The sequence below is a fragment of the Bombyx mori genome, chromosome 18, assembly GCF_030269925.1.
Source record: "Bombyx mori chromosome 18, ASM3026992v2".
Lineage (NCBI taxonomy): Eukaryota > Metazoa > Arthropoda > Insecta > Lepidoptera > Bombycidae > Bombyx > Bombyx mori.
In genome coordinates this window covers 5810649-5828309 of record NC_085124.1, presented here as the reverse complement: position 1 = coordinate 5828309, position 17661 = coordinate 5810649, and the positions used below count along the sequence as shown (strand labels likewise).

General features: G+C 41.5%; 1 protein-coding gene across 1 annotated transcript; it reads left to right on the top strand.

Annotated features, from left to right (window-relative positions):
- Nucleotides 1–12194: 12194 nt before the first annotated feature.
- Nucleotides 12195–17013, top strand: LOC119629882 (uncharacterized). The gene is made up of 2 exons (XM_062673777.1): nt 12195–13086; nt 13277–17013. The coding sequence occupies exons 1-2, from the start codon at nt 13066–13068 to the stop codon at nt 14900–14902; spliced, it is 1647 nt and encodes a 548-aa protein (XP_062529761.1). The 5' UTR covers nt 12195–13065; the 3' UTR covers nt 14903–17013.
- The last annotated feature ends 648 nt before the right edge of the window (nt 17014–17661 follow it).

Genomic DNA, 17661 nt, shown 5'->3' with positions numbered 1-17661 from the left:
CTCCCGGTTAGAACCCCGTGAGCTCACCTACTTGCCCGGTTACGCAGACATAGCCTGTGAAGGCTATCAGCGTAGGTAGGGAAAAAAAAAGTTAAATTACTTTGCTCGTTAGTCGAGCGCTCGATGCCCCATTAACACAAAACCTGAACAGGTTAAAAGAAATCAGATCACGTATTTTTTAATAACAGATCTTTTTGATTCACCTTACGCAAGCAAAACAAAAAAGTTTATAGCATTTAAATTTGCATACACGCAACATAATAATATAATGTACACCAATTTAGTGAAGCACAACTGAAGATTACATCAGTCAACATTTCCTGATAACATTCGTGAATTAATATTGCCTATTGTGAGAAGTTTTGTTTTTTGAAGACTTTCGTATGTAAATTTAGGAAACAGAGCGAAGAATACAGGGTTCCGCAACATACATACAATCATTTGAATCGCATCATAATTCGTAATATAACAGCGCTTCGTTTTTCGCAGCAATGGACGATACGTCAAGCAAATGTCATTATTACTTTCATAGCTTTTTTCCTACCTAATCGATGGTAGCCTAAGGGGCTATTCCAACTACTCATAGACCAGCACGTTGGGTAGCATTCAAGATTCGTTCGTATGAAACTTGTGGTTGTATATAATACATACATATGTATGTACACTGTACAAGTATGCTCACTTCCACGGGTAGTATTTTTGGAACGAAGTTCCTTATGGGACGATGCGGACGGGTACCCTAACCGGGAAAAAATGTCCGTAACGTAAGATTTTTATTAGTAATGCACACAGTGTACAACTTAACTTTGTAACAACGTACAAAAAATAACATATTTTTTTATTATATATTTTTTATAAATCATTGTGCATAAAATAAAGTTGATAACTTTGTAAAGTAGTTTTTTTATCAATAAGAAAACATAATAAAAAATGTATATCCAAATAATTATTTTCTTTATAACTCGAATAGAACTTAAATTTAATACTTTTATAATAAGGAACTTCGTTCCTATCCGGTGTCCCACGAAACCACACATCTTTTTATTTATTTTTATGGCCGTATAGGCAGAAGAGCATACGGCCCACCTGATGGTGAGTGGTTACCGTCGCTCACGGACGTCTGCAATGCCGGGGGCAGAGCCATGCCACTGCCTACCGCTTAAAGCCGCTTTCAGACTACGTTATAATGTAATAGCATATAGTATATAATAATATATAACTCATAGCACAACAATATCGCACACCATACATTTTTATGGCCACGTTCATACTGTACTGTACTATATATTATTGGCTATGATATAGGTGGCTATAGATGTGTGAAGGAACTCATAGCCCACCTGATGTAAAATGGCTACCAGAGCCCATAGATCTTACAACGTAAATCCCACTACCCACCTTGATACACAAAGTTGAAGTCTCAATGTATTATTTAATGACTGTCACACCGTCAAACCGAAACGCATGCATGAAAAAAAGCGCCTATTACGTCGCTTTATAATATTCGAGGTAATTAATTAATATTAAACAGTTTCTAAATTCATAAATGTCGCTGCATCCGCGTAAGCGCGTCACATTTCAATACTCTTCGTTGAATATTAAAAATACATTAAATGATTAGCTAATCAAAGAAACCTATACATACCTACATACGTGATTAGAAAATTAATACTAAGTAGTAATTTTAATTAATTTTAAAAATATTGTGATATAACTGCTTATACTTAATCAACTTTTATCCTTCAGAAAACGAAACACTATAGCAACGACAAAAACTATAATATATAATAATACATAACAAGAAATCCGACTTTAAACGAGGATTTCGTGTATTATTTGAACCATATACACATTTATATACGTTTAAATAAATATATATACAAATATACTAGTTACATCAGAACAAAGAGCAAACAAATCTGTTCATCACACGAATATTTGACCGTAATTTGAGAATCGAACCCACGACCCTCGGCCCAGCAGTCAGTTACACGAATTCATTATTCCATTTCTAATTACTAATTAAGTGTAATTTGTTATAATTACTGTTATAAAACCTCGAATTACAAGCATTGTAATGTTTAATGACTTAAACATCAAAACAACGCATTATTTCCTTCTTTTCCGCTTTAAACACACACAAATTGCGTTACATGGTTTTACTTCATCACGCTTACACTTACCAACGTCCGCAGCTGTTTCGAATCATATTGTATTTACGTCATGACTTACTATCACACGTTCATACGATTTTATGTGATAATTTTTTTTTTTTTTTTTTTTTTTTTTATGATTGAAAGTTTACTGGTGGCCCGAAGGCCTTTCCAGTTTCACCAGGACAGGTGGGCGAGCAAAGGCTCAGCCAAGAGGGGTGGGATTTGCTAACAACTGCCCGAGCGCCTCCGAAGGAGACCTAACAACTCAAGAGCAATTGTTTCGCGAATGAATCTACTACCGGATCGGAATCGCGACCCGCTGAGAAGATCCGGCGAGAAACTCAGCGGGCTGATGCATGGGTTAGGTTGCACGTCGACCTCTTTGTCGAGTTCGACGAGTACGGTTACCGGGGTCCCTAAGCCTGCCCCTAGTATTAGAGCTGAAGGCATCTAATGCAAAGGTTATTGGATCTGATGGATCCGTAAGGACGTGTCTAGGGCGTCGACGGTGACTGGCTCCTGCATGATCAGGATTCGGGGAGTAGTCAGCGGCGGCAACGATAAGGCGATTATCATGACGCATAGCCTTATCGAAGTATCGTTCCGACGCTGACTTCATGTATTTCCGAATTGATTCGAGGCCCAGGTCGTCGTGTAGGTCAACGTTCCTCACGAACCACGGAGCCCCGACAGCTAACCTGCAAAAGCGGGATTGTAGGGATTGGAGGGTGTCTATGTGTGTGCGGGCCGCGTGAGCGAACACCACACTCGCGTAAGTCATGACGGGCCTTATGCAAGTTTTGTAAAGTGTCACCTTGTTCCGAAGGGACATTTTACTCCGCTTACAGATCATGGGGTAGAGTCTACCGAGAATAAACGCGGCACGGTCACGGACTGATTTTATATGCGGGCGGAATGTCATCGATGCATCCAGGGTAACGCCCAGGTACTTGACCTTCCTGGCCCAGGGTATGGGTTGTCTAAAGAGAGTAATCGGGGGTGTGAGATTCCTCCTCCTAATCCGGGAGGAAATCCGTGTGGAGCTTCCCCTCTGAAATAGCACCGCAGTACTTTTCGCTGGGTTGATGTCTATGCGCCATTTTCGGAACCACTGTCCTAGGGCTAGGGCTGCGCTCTGAAGCTTCTTCGCGATTAGGGACTTATTTCTACTAGAATAGTAAACAGTCGTGTCGTCGGCGAATAAAGCTAAATGGGTCGGCGGCGACCGGGGAATATCGTTGACGAATAAGCTAAATAGGAGGGGTGAGAGGACAGAGCCTTGCGGGACTCCAGCTGTGAGAGGTCGTGGGGAGGAGCGGGTTCCCTCGACTCGATATCGAAAAGAGCGGTTCGACAAGAAGTCCCGTATGATGAGCACGAGACTATCCGGCACGCCCATGTTGAATAGTTTGAAAATCAAACCATTGTGCCAGACTTTGTCGAACGCTTTTGCGACGTCGAAGAAGAGAGCTCCCGTGTATAACGGTTTTGGTCGATTAAGCCCCACAAGAATGTGCTCCGTGAGGCGGTGCACCTGTTGAACGCATGAGTGATTTGTACGGAATCCGAATTGTTCATCGATAAGAATGCCCTTGGATGAGACGAAGTCTCTGAGGCGTTTGTAGAGCAGACGCTCATACAGTTTGCCTAGAGACATGAGGAGGCTAATCGGGCGGTAGCTCGTCGGATGATTTTTTGGTTTACCGGGTTTATGTATGCCGATAACGTCCGCTTCTTTCCACACCGCGGGAAAGATACAGTTCGCCATAGCGGCATTGAAAATAGATGCCAACATCACGATGAGTTGGACGGGTAGAAGTTTAATAACGCGGTTGGATATACCGTCGGAACCGGGAGCCTTGCGAGGACGTAGGTCTTTGATCAAGTCTTTAACTTCCATCGGGGTGACGGGTGGTAACGCATCAGAGGGTGGCAAGGAGGCTCTGCGTTCTACCTCACTGTCTACTAATTCTACATGAACAGGGTCCACGGATTGAGTGCTGGGCGTGCACTGGGTTTGCAATGTATCGGCCAGCAGCTCTGCTTTTTCGTCATCATCGAACGCCGCGAGTCGGCCTGAGGGGCCTACGAGGGGGGGCATAGTTACTACCGTATCCGATTTGAGAGTACGAGCTAAGCGGTAGTAAGACCTTTGGGAGGGCGCGAGTCCTTCTAAGAAATCAGACCATCTGGCATCTCGGACTTCGGTGATGCGAGACTTTACGTCGCGTTGTAGGGCACGCATTCGAATACGATTTTCCGCGGTAGGATACCTATCGTACGCACGGATCGAGGCGTTCTTAGCTCTAAGGAGTTCCCTAATATCGTCGGGCAATTTGAAGCGGTGAAGGAAGTCCTCCGCTACAACTTGCTTCGATGACCTATCTAATGTCGAGGTGATGTGTGACGTTACGATGTCTATGGCTTCAGCGGTATCCTGAGGAGACGGGATAGAGTCCGGACTAAACGGAAGCGATGGTGGATCAGATTCAGCCAGGCTGATGCCCAGCGTGTGCCAATCCACCACAGTCCTCGTGACGGGAACGGAATCGGGAGCGCGACCGAGCTTCATAACGACGGGACGGTGGTCTGAATCTAACTCTGAAACTACTTCGATCGAGTGTAAGCGCAGAGTTACGTTTTTTAATAACGCTATGTCGAGTATATCCGGGCGATGCGCGATATTTAGCGGGTAGTGAGTCGGGGTTAGCGGAGCGACGATATCGAAGGCGAGATCATCGACTAACGCGTCAAGCCGCCTGCCATTCGGGGTTGTGGTGTGTGAGTTCCACCTGATGTGTTTACAATTTAGGTCGCCCGCCAGAATGACAGAGCTCCCCATACCGAGCAGCGCCTCGATATCACTGCTTAGAACGATCTTATCCGGTGGAAGATAAACGGACGCGATAACGATCGGCGCGTGTCCCGTCAGTGAGATTCGGCACACTGATGCTTCGATATTAGCGAGCGCGGGAGGATCGAGCGGGACGCAATGCAGGGCTCTTCTATAGTAAATGACGGTACCACCACCACGGGCAGAGAGCCTGTCGTTCCTGACCATGTTATAGTTCGCGATTTTAGGGTCACGGCGCGCGGGCTTAAGTAGGGTCTCCTGCACTAAAAAGATATCAATTTGGTGGTCACGCAAAAAGTCAGAAACCTGATCACGTTGATTTGCGAGACCGTAAGCGTTAAAAAATCCTATCGTTACGGATAGGGGCTTTATTCTACTTATATACGCCATTGATTACCGGCGGAGTGAGGGGAGGACGTACGTATTTAATGACGCGTATACGTCGGCGTATTCCTGCACAACGGCGATAAAGTGTTGTGCAGTGGAGGCAGCGCGAATGGCGTCGCCCAAAGCGTTAACGCGCTCAAAGTTGATCGACTGAAAGAAGTCGATCGCTAAAGCCAGATTGTCGGACGCGGTCGGAGGGCAAGTCGCGGGAGAGGGACGAGTCGCGGGGGCGGGACGAATCGCGGAGGAGGGAGTTGTAGCCGTGTTCGTGTACGGCAGCGGTTTTGCCCAGGCCGAGACACTGGGCACCGCCGCCGGAACGAACGCTGGCTTAGCCTGCGACGCAGAGGGTGCCGAGGCTTTGATGTCTGGGCCGGAAGCTCGGAGGCGGTTTTGGCGGGCGACACGGCGATTTATTTTAGGGGCTCGGGGGCAACCACGGTAATTCGCGGGGTGACCCTGTGTTCGACACAGGACGCAGCTAGGCGGTTCCGTCGCGGTTTTTTGGTCGCGAGCGCAGAGGGCCGTGGCGTGATCGCCCAAACACTTAACACATCGGGGGCGCGCGTGACAGTTACGGGAAGAGTGCCCGTACAATTGACAGTTATGGCACTGGCTAGGAGTGCCTTTTTTATGGGGGGCTTCGACAGCGATACCAGAGAGCCTACAGACGGTCTGTGTGTTAAAGATTTTCTTACCCTCGGGGGTAGGCTGGAGAGCGACTAGAACCATATTATATGGCTCCCTACCGCGACCGGTGTGCATACGGTGCACAGAATTCACTGGTAGGCCTTGTTCTAACAGGTCGGCTTTTACGAGCTCTACATCTAACTCTTTAGGGATTCCGCGTATTACAACGCGGAGTTCGCGCTCCTCCTGGAGCGTATACGTATGGAAACTTATACGCTCCTTACGGAGGTAAGAAGAGAGGGCCCTATGGTCGTCGGGTGTTTGAACCTTAATTTGAATGCCGTTCGCGAGGTTACGGGCATTCGTGAAATTTATATTTTTGGCCTTAAGGGCCAGGCAAACTCGATCCCAAGCTGCCTTCTCCTGAAGGATAACCGGGGGAGGGGTCTGGGTTTTATTTTGTGCCACCGGACGCGGCGACGGAGTGGCACGGGCTGGGGGCGCAACGGGAGTCTGAGGGCGGGGGCGCGACGCGTTCACGGCTTTGCTAATTTTAGCGGCCGCGGGAGCTCGAGACTCCGCGGCACGCTTCTTACCCTTCTGTACCAGGGTGAATCCATCCGTCGATGAGGCGGGGGCGAGGTCGACCTCCATGTCCGAGTCAGAGTCGGAGCACGAGGAGGCCGGTGCAGGCGACCTACGAGCAAGTGTAGGTGTTTTAGAGGGCGCGACGGAGGCCGCGGATGATCGCTCAGCTGAAACGATGGTCACGGCGGACGACGCAGCAGCTTTTCTCGCCAGTATAGGCGACACGGGAGCGGCAGGCACGACAGAGGCTGCGGTGCTCAATGCAGAAGCTCTGCACGCAGGTACAGGCGACGCAGGAGCAGCGAGCGCGGCGGAGTCCTCGAGAGGGCTCGCAGTGTGATTGGCCTTGAAGGCCAAAAACTCCGAGGCGAGCTGTGGGTGGCGAAGTCGGAGGAATTCCGCGAATACAGCGTCCATGATCGCTGAGTACCCAGGTGGGGCGGCCCCGGGTCTTGAAAACACTCGCCTTGCGGCGAGGCCCCAACTTCTCGGACCTGAGCGGTTCTATTGAACACAGGTGGCAATGCGGCGCGATTACTACAGGACAAAGAAAAAGCACAACAAAACAGAAATTACGAAAAGAAACAAAACAAATAAATACTTGCAGGAAACCACTTTGTCGGCAGATGTACCACGAACACAGAAACAACAAAAGGAAACAAAACAAATAAAAACTTCCAGAAAGAGCACTTAGTCGGCAGATGTACCACAAACACAGGCCGCGCGAACAATGGCCGGGCTAACAAAAGCCGGGCGAACAAAGACCGGGCGATCGAGTGGACGATGAGCACGTCCGCACGTGACGGGTGCCTCTATCGGAATGTGATAATTTCTAGTGAAAGCATACATATTAAAATTTGGTTGTGTCAGGGAACCCCATACTTGGAATTTAGACTGAAATAAAACAATAATAGAAAATTTTAACGAAAAAGTAAACCCAGTTCAGCAATGTAAAATGAGAATATCATCACTATTGTCGTGGTCAATTAAATATGCTTTTTATTTATTTATTTTTTATTTCTTAGATGGGTGGGCGAGCTCACAGCCCACCTGGTGTTAAGTGGTTACTGGAGCCCATAGACATCCACAACGTAAATACGCCACCCACCTTGAGATATAAGTTCTAAGGTCTCAGTATAGTTACAACGGCTGCCCCACCCTTCAAACCGAAACGCATTACTGCTTCACGGCAGAAATAGGCAGGGTGGTGGTACCTACCCGTGCGGACTCACGAGAGGTCCTACAATGCATTATTAAGGATAACTCAAAAACTATTGGCGACTGATAAAATATAAATGGGACCACATGAGAAGTACCAATTCAAATAAAAAATATTCATAGAAAATTCAAATCGAATTGATAAACATCTTCCTTTTTTGAAGTAATTTAAAACATTGATAGTAATAAAAATATTGATGATCTAAATTTTAGTAATCTTACTAATATAATACTATATTTTTTAAATGATTTGACTTTTAAAATGTTTATAAAACTATGGTGAGTAATCTGAGAATGGAAGTGAACTTTAATGCTTTGTACACAATTATGAGAACGGAAACAACTAAACTTAGTCTCGTAAAATGGTAGTTTCAATGAAAAGAGAGTTTCATTGTAATAAGGAATTGCGTAACAGTAAATAATAATTTATAATTAAACAGCTAAAACAATTTGCAATTAAAATTAAGTTATAACATTTGAACCGGACGACAATGAGTCTTGTGAGTATTGAAATAAAAGACAATAATGTGATTAAGATTTGATTTGTTACACTATATTTTTTTAACAATTCAAAAGTAACAAAAGTGAGCGGACTCATTGTAGAGAGAGATAAGTATATAACCAACGCAAATCACTAAATTGTTTAATGATTTCACTTGCAAAATATGTTTAGAATCATGGTTATAGTGCACTAACATCAAACCGCAGACAGGTTTGGTTTTCGAAGACCCAATGTGCATTTTAAAAAGATGCACAAAAGTTTCCTTTTTGTATGACACTTCAGTATCAGGTGAGTTTCAAAAGATCTAATTGTGAAATCTAAAAAATATAAATAATGAGTGAGTGGCAATCTATGCAATTGATATTTGATATCTAAAGTACATTTGGATTACAATATTTTTACGAAGCTAACTATCGTTATAAATTTTGGGAACCGTAAAATAATTTATTGTTTGTCAGCGTCAGTCAGTCGATTTTGATGGATGTCTTTTGTGCCTTTGAATTTCCTTTTTTTAGGAAGGAATGATTACTGGTAGCCCGAACGCGTTTCCAGTTTTACCAGGAGGAGCACGGGCTCAACCAGGATTTTAATGTCTAGCAAGATGACTTACTTATAATTGTGACGATGCAATCAAGTTATAGGCTTTTGTCAGGCTGCGTAAACGTCTACCTGACTCATGAGTTACATTCGAAAATGGTATGGACCTACTAAATTCGAACAGTAATACAACCGGCTATATCATTCATTCAAGCAAACTGTCCTAAGTACCACAAAGAGATATTAAAATCTATTATACTTATAGAATTCATCATTGCATACAAAAAAAACCGTAGTTAAATGAAGATTAAAATAAAAAAGTGTAGGTAACAACCACGTGAATTAATATCTTATTGGCATTTTGGCAGATCACTACATAGTATAAAACAAAGTCGGTTTCTGTCCCTATATCCCTATGTATGCTTAAATCTTTAAAGCTACGCAACGGATTTTGATGCGGCTTATTTTAATAGATAGAGTGATTGAAGAGGAAATTTATATAAACAATCCATTAAATAGTGGAGAAATCAATAATAAATTACAGTTTCCGAAGCGAAGCGAGGGCGGGTCGCTAGTATATAATAATTGCACATAATCAAAAAATCTGATTCGATTATGAAAAACAACATCGAGCTTCAATAGATCAATTACAATAGAACCTATTTACCACACACGTAAGGTGTTAGTGTCCTACTTACGTCACAAAAACGTCTATCGAAACACGTAATTGATATATGATCTTCACGATCTTGTCAGATTGTTAGTCGCCTGTCGAAAGCCTATTTAAGTTACCTTTTTAACATTATGTCTGTTAAGGCGTTTGGCTTTAGCGTGTATCGAATCTTTTAAACGGAATTTCAAATGCATTTTAAATTTATATAGTTATATTTTTTTCTTTTTCAACTTTTTTTTTTATTGCTTAGATGGTTGGACGAACTTACAGCCCACCTGGTGTTAAGTGGTTACCGGAACCCATAGACATCCACAACGTAAATGCGCCAACCACCTTGAGATATAAGTTCTAAGGTCTCATTATAGTTACAACGGCTGCCCCACCCTTCAAACCGAAACGCATTACTGCTTCACGGCAGAAATAGGCAGGGCGGTGGTACCCACCCGCGCGGACTCACAAGAGGACCTACCACCAGTAATTACGTAAATTATGATTTTGCGGGTTTCATTTTTTATTACACGATGTTATTCCTTCACCGTGGAAGTCAATCGTGAACATTTGTTAAGTACGTATTTCATTAGAAAAATTGGTACCCGCCTGAGATTCGAACACCGGTGCATCGCTCAACACGAATGCATCGGACGACTTATCCGTTAGGCCACGACGACTTCAAACTCTAAACTCTAAACGACTTCAAACTTCAATTAGCTGTTGGGTGGTTACCTTAATCGATAAACAGCACAATTTAAATTTTATCGCCTTGAGATGTGATGTTGCAGTCCTAATTATTTTATAATAAGGTCTTATCTCTTTGAAGCAGCATGCATTACTCTTTGGCCCCAGCAATAGATAATGAAAGTATTATTCATTATTAATGACTGTATTTTCAGATCAAATACGTAAATGTAAATATATAATAGTATATAACTACATACAAAAAGGACATAGCTTTATTCGAAATTTCAGAAAAAAAAATATTGAATTACTGCCTTGAAAAACTGTGTTTATTGAGACAGGACACATACTAGTGTGGCGCCATTTGAAATCGATTTAATATTTTTTTTATTAATTCAAATTCATATGCATAATAAATACATTATCACATAGTTATGTGTGTATGCTTTCTTAATATGAATTGAAATCTAAATTAATTCTCATACTAGAACGCTTTCCTTTTATAAATCGGAGAAATGTAATTATTAATTTTAAATTTCAAATTAGCGAATCGTAGTTGAGTGTTTGAATTTGTATGCTGACTTATTAACACGAGTAATGATTATATAAGTCATACGTAAGTAGCATTACACGAAGCACTAATTGCTAAAAATAAATTAATTAAATTGCCTGTCAAATTAGTAATGTGTTATGCTTCACGTTCTATTCAAATATCAACTGTCCACTGTATTGCTCTAGAAGATGAATTTAAAGCAATCAAAAATTACTCATATAATATTAATCTTGTTACTTTGAAAGATTCTCGAATTTCTTTTTGTTTTTGACAACGTCTTATAATTCGATGGAGCCGGCTGCACGCACGAAAAAACATGACTCATTGAGGCGTTCCATTGAAGGCTTGAAGTGCAAGCGAGAGCGCGCAACGAGCGACAAAGAGGCACAATCGGCCTCCGCACATCGCCACATCGGCACATCGACAATAATATATTTACATGTTTTCGTCAAGTGTGAAGTTCAGTGAAAAGTGAATGTGGTGTCAATTGTCCATGCAAAATATCTATCAAACAAATAAAATTAAAATTTTCTTTTGAAAAATGAAACCATTCCATCAGTATTTTCTTATGACGTTGTCACGTTCATCAATCGTCAGTAAATCGACTTTACAGACAACCGATTTTTTTGCTTAGATTTAGCATGGGGAGCTTACGGTCACCTGGTGACAGCTTGACACGTGAGTTCCAAAGTCTCAGTTTTTCCATTACAACGGTTGCGGTACAAACCGAAACGCATTATTGGTTCACGGCAGTAAATTGGCAGTATTATCCATACATTTATTTCTACAGGTCGTATATAATTAAAGTTTGGAAATTAATGTTACGAACTAATTTGATAATACAGAATAACAGAATAATAATCTGTTACCTTTTTTTTATGATTGTAAGGTTACTGGTGGCCCGGGGGCCTTTCCAGCTTCACCAGGACAGCAATCTGTTATCTTGGAACCATACCGTAAGCTTATACTGAGCTTTATTTTAAAACGTTTTATTGATACTGGCGGTAGGACCTCTTGTGAGTTCGCACGGGTAGGTACCACCACCCCGCCTATTTCTGCCGTGAAGCAGTAATGCGTTTCGATTTGAAGGGCGGGGCAACCGTTGTAACTATACTGAGACCTTAGAACTCATATCTCAAAGTAGGTGGCAGCATTTACGTTGTAGATGTCATGAGCTGACGATAACTACTTAACATCCGGTGGACCGTGAGCTCGTCCACGAACGTAAGTAATAAAACAAAAAAAAGTATTGCGTTATTGACTTTTGAGTCTCATCCTGGATTCTTAGAGTATTTTTGTTTTAAACCAATCGTAGAAATGTTTCGATTCTCGATTACTGTACATTTACATCAATTATCATCACCCGTGATATAATCCTCTTGAATAGCTGGTGTTGTTACTAACCTTATACTCTTTGCTAATTACTATATTTTTACTTGTCAAAAGTGAAGTCAGTCGCACAATAAATGTCGTTGCAACCACACACAGTTTTTCTTTACGGATAGTACGCAAACCAAATTGAACCTTAATTACATCATTCATATTGGTCAAATTCGAGCGGATTTTTTTGAACATACAAGCTATCGAAGATGGACGCCGGTCAGTGAAAATATTGTTTTCCAGTAAGCCGTAAACCACATTCCAGTGATTTAAAGACAAATAATTTATACATAATTTATAAATATTACAATTTTATTCCGTTTTCTGGTTGGACGGTACTATGGATGAACTGTTGAACGTTTTAGAAGATACCGCTGCGCTCTTAAACAAAACTCAAATTAATTTGAAGAAATGTCCAAAAGCTAGATTGACAAGAGGTTATGTAGAAGCAAGAATTAAATGTATCGAAGAATATTGGACTACATTTAAGCAAACGCATCTACTATTGGTAAAAATAACACCGAAAGAACAAAGACAAGAGTTACCATATTTTCAAAATGAAGATTACTTCGTGTTCGAAGATTTGTATCTCGTTTTGTTAGCCGATTTAAAAGATCTTTTGCAATCTTTCACACAAGCAGCCGCGCCGAGTACTTTAACGTCCTCACCAAATAATTCTAAGATTATTGCGGATACCGAAAACCTTGTTCGGTTACCGAGAATCGAATTACCTAAATTCACTGGAAACTATGAAGATTGGCCTACGTTTCAAGACCTATTTACCTCCTTAGTGGATAAGAACCCGGCTTTAAGTAACGTACAAAAGTTACATTATCTTAAGAGTACAGTCAGCTGCGAGGCAGAAACATTATTAAAACCTATTCAAGTCACGGAAAACAATTATAAAAAAGCATGGAATATTTTGAAGTCAAGGTATGGAAATAAACGATTAATAATTAACTCAGTTTTGAAGAAATTATTTAATCAGAAGAAAATTAGTTCTCAGTCTGCAAATCAATTAAAAAATTTATTAGACGTCACGACAGATTGTTTGAATAATTTAGAAAATTTAAACATACCTACGACCTCCTGGGATCCTATAATTATATTCCTTGTGATACAGAAGTTGGACCCGGAGTCTCACAAAGAATGGGAGCAGACAGCTTATTCAAAATCAGAGGACGAACTACCAACTTGGGAGAATTTAAAAGATTTCCTGCAGTCAAGATACCGTACCTTAGAACTTGTATTGTCCGTGTCAGGGACTTGTAGCAGCCGTGACAAACCTGTAAGAGAACGTTCACACTTAGTAACTGCCACAGCCACCACGTCACAGCCAAATGAAAGAACTTGCGTGCTCTGTAAAGAAAAACATACATTATGTCATTGTAAGAATTTTACCAAACTGCAACCTAAAGAAAGAGCTGATTATGTCAAGACCAACAATCTGTGTTTTAACTGTTTGGTGCCTGGGCATTCTGCTTACCAGTGTAAGTTACAAATGTCCTGTCGCTTATGTAGAAGACGGCATCACACTCTTCTCCACCGCCATCAAGACTCGGTACAAACTGAGGAAAGGAATCAACCGAATGCATCTCACCACGGGGTAGAAGAGAAAGAAGAGGTTATAAATAGCATGGTGGCGTCACATCACAATACTAAACAAAGCACAGCACTACTAGCCACAGCGATGGTTTTAGCGAGGAACGAGCATAACCAAACCGTTGTCCTTCGTGCGCTAGTAGACCAAGGTTCGCAGGCTTCATTTTTAAGCGAGAAGGCGGCTCAAATGCTCAAACTTACCAGGCAATCAGCGAGAGGAAGTATCATCGGGGTGGGATCTACTAGGACTAACGTTGATCACGTGGTTCAACTTAAGATTGGCTCCCACTGGAATCCAAGCTTCGAAATCAACATACAAGCATATGTTATGAGTAAACAGTTGACCACGAAGATCCCCTCCAAAGCTGTAACTGTCACACATTGGCCACATCTAGAAGGACTCAACCTGGCAGATCCAGACTACTTTCAACCAGGTTCTATAGACTTACTTCTTGGTGTTAAAGAGTATGCACAGATTGTGCAACCAACACTTATTAAGGGCCCTCCAGGTTCTCCATGTGCCCAAGAAACCAACCTGGGGTGGATCCTCTTCGGAGAAATCGATAATAACCGTGAAAATGAATCATTTCTGGTCCTTCATCATCAAGTCCATATAGATCATATGTTGAAATCCCTCTGGGAAATTGACAATGATAAAAAGAGAATATTAACAAAGGAAGAAAAGCTATGTGAAACAATATATGAAAGCACACATACGAGAAATAGTGAAGGAAGATATCTAGTAAGGCTGCCATTTAATACAAAGAATCCAATTTCGACTGAAGGAAATACGAAAGAAATAGCTAGAAAGAGGCTACTTCAGCTAGAAAGAAGATTTAAGAAAGAAACTAAACTGAAAGAAGATTATACAAAGGTCATGCAAGAATACATAAAAGCTAACTACATGGAAGAAATATCTAAGAATGAAATAAATGAGAGAAAATCAGTATACTTACCTCATCGCGCCGTGGTACACGCAGACAGAGAAACTTCTAAGACACGCGTAGTATTTGATGCTTCCGCGAAGGGCTCCAACTGCGTTTCTCTAAACGATGAATTGCTTGTAGGTCCGCAACTGCAAGAGGACTTAAGGAACATACTTATGAGATCGAGATTACATCGTGTTTGCTATGCAAGTGATATATAAAAGATGTACCTGCAAATATTACTTTATGAAGAAGACGCCGATCGATATCAACGCCTTTTGTGGAGAGAGAATGAATTAGACCCGATTAAAGAATATCGTATGCTTCGTGTTACATTTGGCACAGCGGCGGCCCCTCACCTGGCTGTAAGAACGCTTCACCAGGTGGCGGACGATGAAGGTCGAAATCATCCAATGGCTGTTCGAATTATTAAAGAAGATTTTTACATGGACGAACTAATGTCGGGGGAGAGCAGTGCTCCTGAAGCCATAAAGAGAGCACAAGAAGTAGATAATATTCTACAGAAAGGTGGATTTGTATTATAAAAAGGGTCATCCAATTCTGCTGAATTTTTGAAATCTATCGAACCAAACAAACGTACATCTCGAGCACAGTTGGATTTTAAATTGGATGGAAAAGTACAAGCCCTAGGTTTGATATGGAACCTGGGCACGGATCAATTTCAGTACAAGGTTAACTTACCAGCAAGGTCAAGCAGTATTACAAAGAGAGGCATACTATCTGATATTCAAAGACTTTTTGACCCACTGGGATGGATCGCCCCGAGCCTAATTTTGGCTAAGATACTCATACAAAGGCTATGGCTAGAACCGATTGGCTGGGATGACGAGATTAACCAATCGCTGTTACACGATTGGTTGACAATTAGAGAAGACTTTGAACATGTAAAAGAGATAGGTATTCCAAGATGGCTAAACACAGTAAGCACACAGATGGAAAACATCGAGGTTCATGGTTTCAGCGATGCTTCCATGAAAGCCTATGCTGCGGTAGCTTACATTCGTGTGAAGAGGGAAGATGGTTCAGTATTCACCAATCTATTAGCTGCCCGTACTAGAGTGGCACCACTCCGTACCGTGTCTCTACCACGCCTGGAGTTATGTGGGGCGCTGTTATTAGCAAGGTTACTTAAGCAAATAGAAAATGCAATGCGTATACCTACTTCTAACATCTATGCATGGACAGATTCATCAATTGTTCTTGCATGGCTATCTGGTGATCCTCATAGATGGAAGACATTCGTGGCAAACCGGGTCGTAGAAATTGTAGAGAATGTAAACACACATCGATGGTTCCATGTAGCTTCGGAAGAGAATCCTGCAGACATCGGGTCGCGAGGCATGCTGCTGGCGGACTTGAAACAGAAAGAGTTGTGGTGGACAGGGCCCAAGTGGTTATGCAAAAAAGAAATAATATACAGTAAGCCAGGAATAACAGAAACAGAATTAGAAATGAAACCAATAAAATTAAATACTTACCACAATGCAGAAGAACTAAAACCTTTAACCGCTCAGTTTGAAGATTTTGATACGTTACCAGAATTACTAAAAACTATTATTTACTGTAAAAGATTTTTAAGATACAAAAGTAATTTAAGTACGAGCAAGGAAATAACTACACAAGAATTTGAAGAGGCGCTTATCACATGCATTAAGTTAGTACAACAAGAATTCAAAGAAGAAATAGATCGGCTAAGAGATAAGAAACAAGTTAAAAAAAAAAGTAAATTACGATCGCTAAACGCATACCTGGATGAGAATCATATCCTCAGGGTGGGCGGTCGCCTTAAACATACTAACTTACCTGATGACCGAAAACACCCAATTATTCTTGGAAATAAGAACACCCTAGTACACTTGATCGTTGCTGACGCCCATATCAAGACACTACATGAAGGGGTTCAGTTAATGCTATGTTATCTCAGATCAAAATATTGGATCCTAAGGGCAAAATCAATAACAAAATTATGTCGTTTGCCGGTGGATTCCACTCGGTGAAAGGTCATCTTGTAATTTTGTCAAGATTCTCTACCAATGTCAATATGTAGCAATATTATTATTAAATTAATACTAAGTCTCAAGTTAAGCATATTGTATTATGATGTCTAGTATTTAAGCAACCTTTATTTCGTTTTGTAGAATATTGTTTTGAAGTCACCTTGACGTTGTAATTAGTGCAATAGATTTAGAAAGAACTTAGTAGTCCTTTGGTGGGCGGTATGTTGTTACTAACCTTATACTCTTTGCTAATTACTATATTTTTACTTGTCAAAAGTGAAGTCAGTCGCACAATAAATGTCGTTGCAACCACACACAGTTTTTCTTTACGGATAGTACGCAAACCAAATTGAACCTTAATTACATCATTCAGCTGGGAAAATTGGTAATCGACTTTTTAAGATTCTAATTTATAGAATTATGGTTTTCATGTCCTAATCTATGTCTATGTACCTACTAATCTGAAAAACTGTAGAGGGTTCAACAATTTGTGAATTACAACAAAATATCACTTTGTTTTTTTTGTTTATTATTAGAAATAAATAAATATATAAATAAATAAATATTTATATATATTATATAGGTGGGATGGTAGCTTTTCGGTGCGCACTGCGGTACCGTAGGTTCCGTGTAGCCGGTGTGGTGAACTTCGATGGGGTTTAGACGGTATTGGTTCTGCGGGGCAAATGCCTCTCGCGCCTTTTTGAAAGCGTAGTCTCCTGTGAGAAATTCGGGGAGGTGGAGGACCTCGGTCCTTTTCTTCTCCCCCTCTTCCTCTCAGGAGGCGCCGGAGTCTGAGATAACACGATCCGATACCCCCTTGACCGGGTATCCGTAAATGGATTCCCCAGCGTTAAAAAAAAAGGTGGGATTGTAGCTCAAGATTTAAGGACGAGTCTCTATCCCTTTCGTTTGCAGGCACTCAGATCAGCCGGTCAATCCTAAGCTAGCTTGTAAATTAA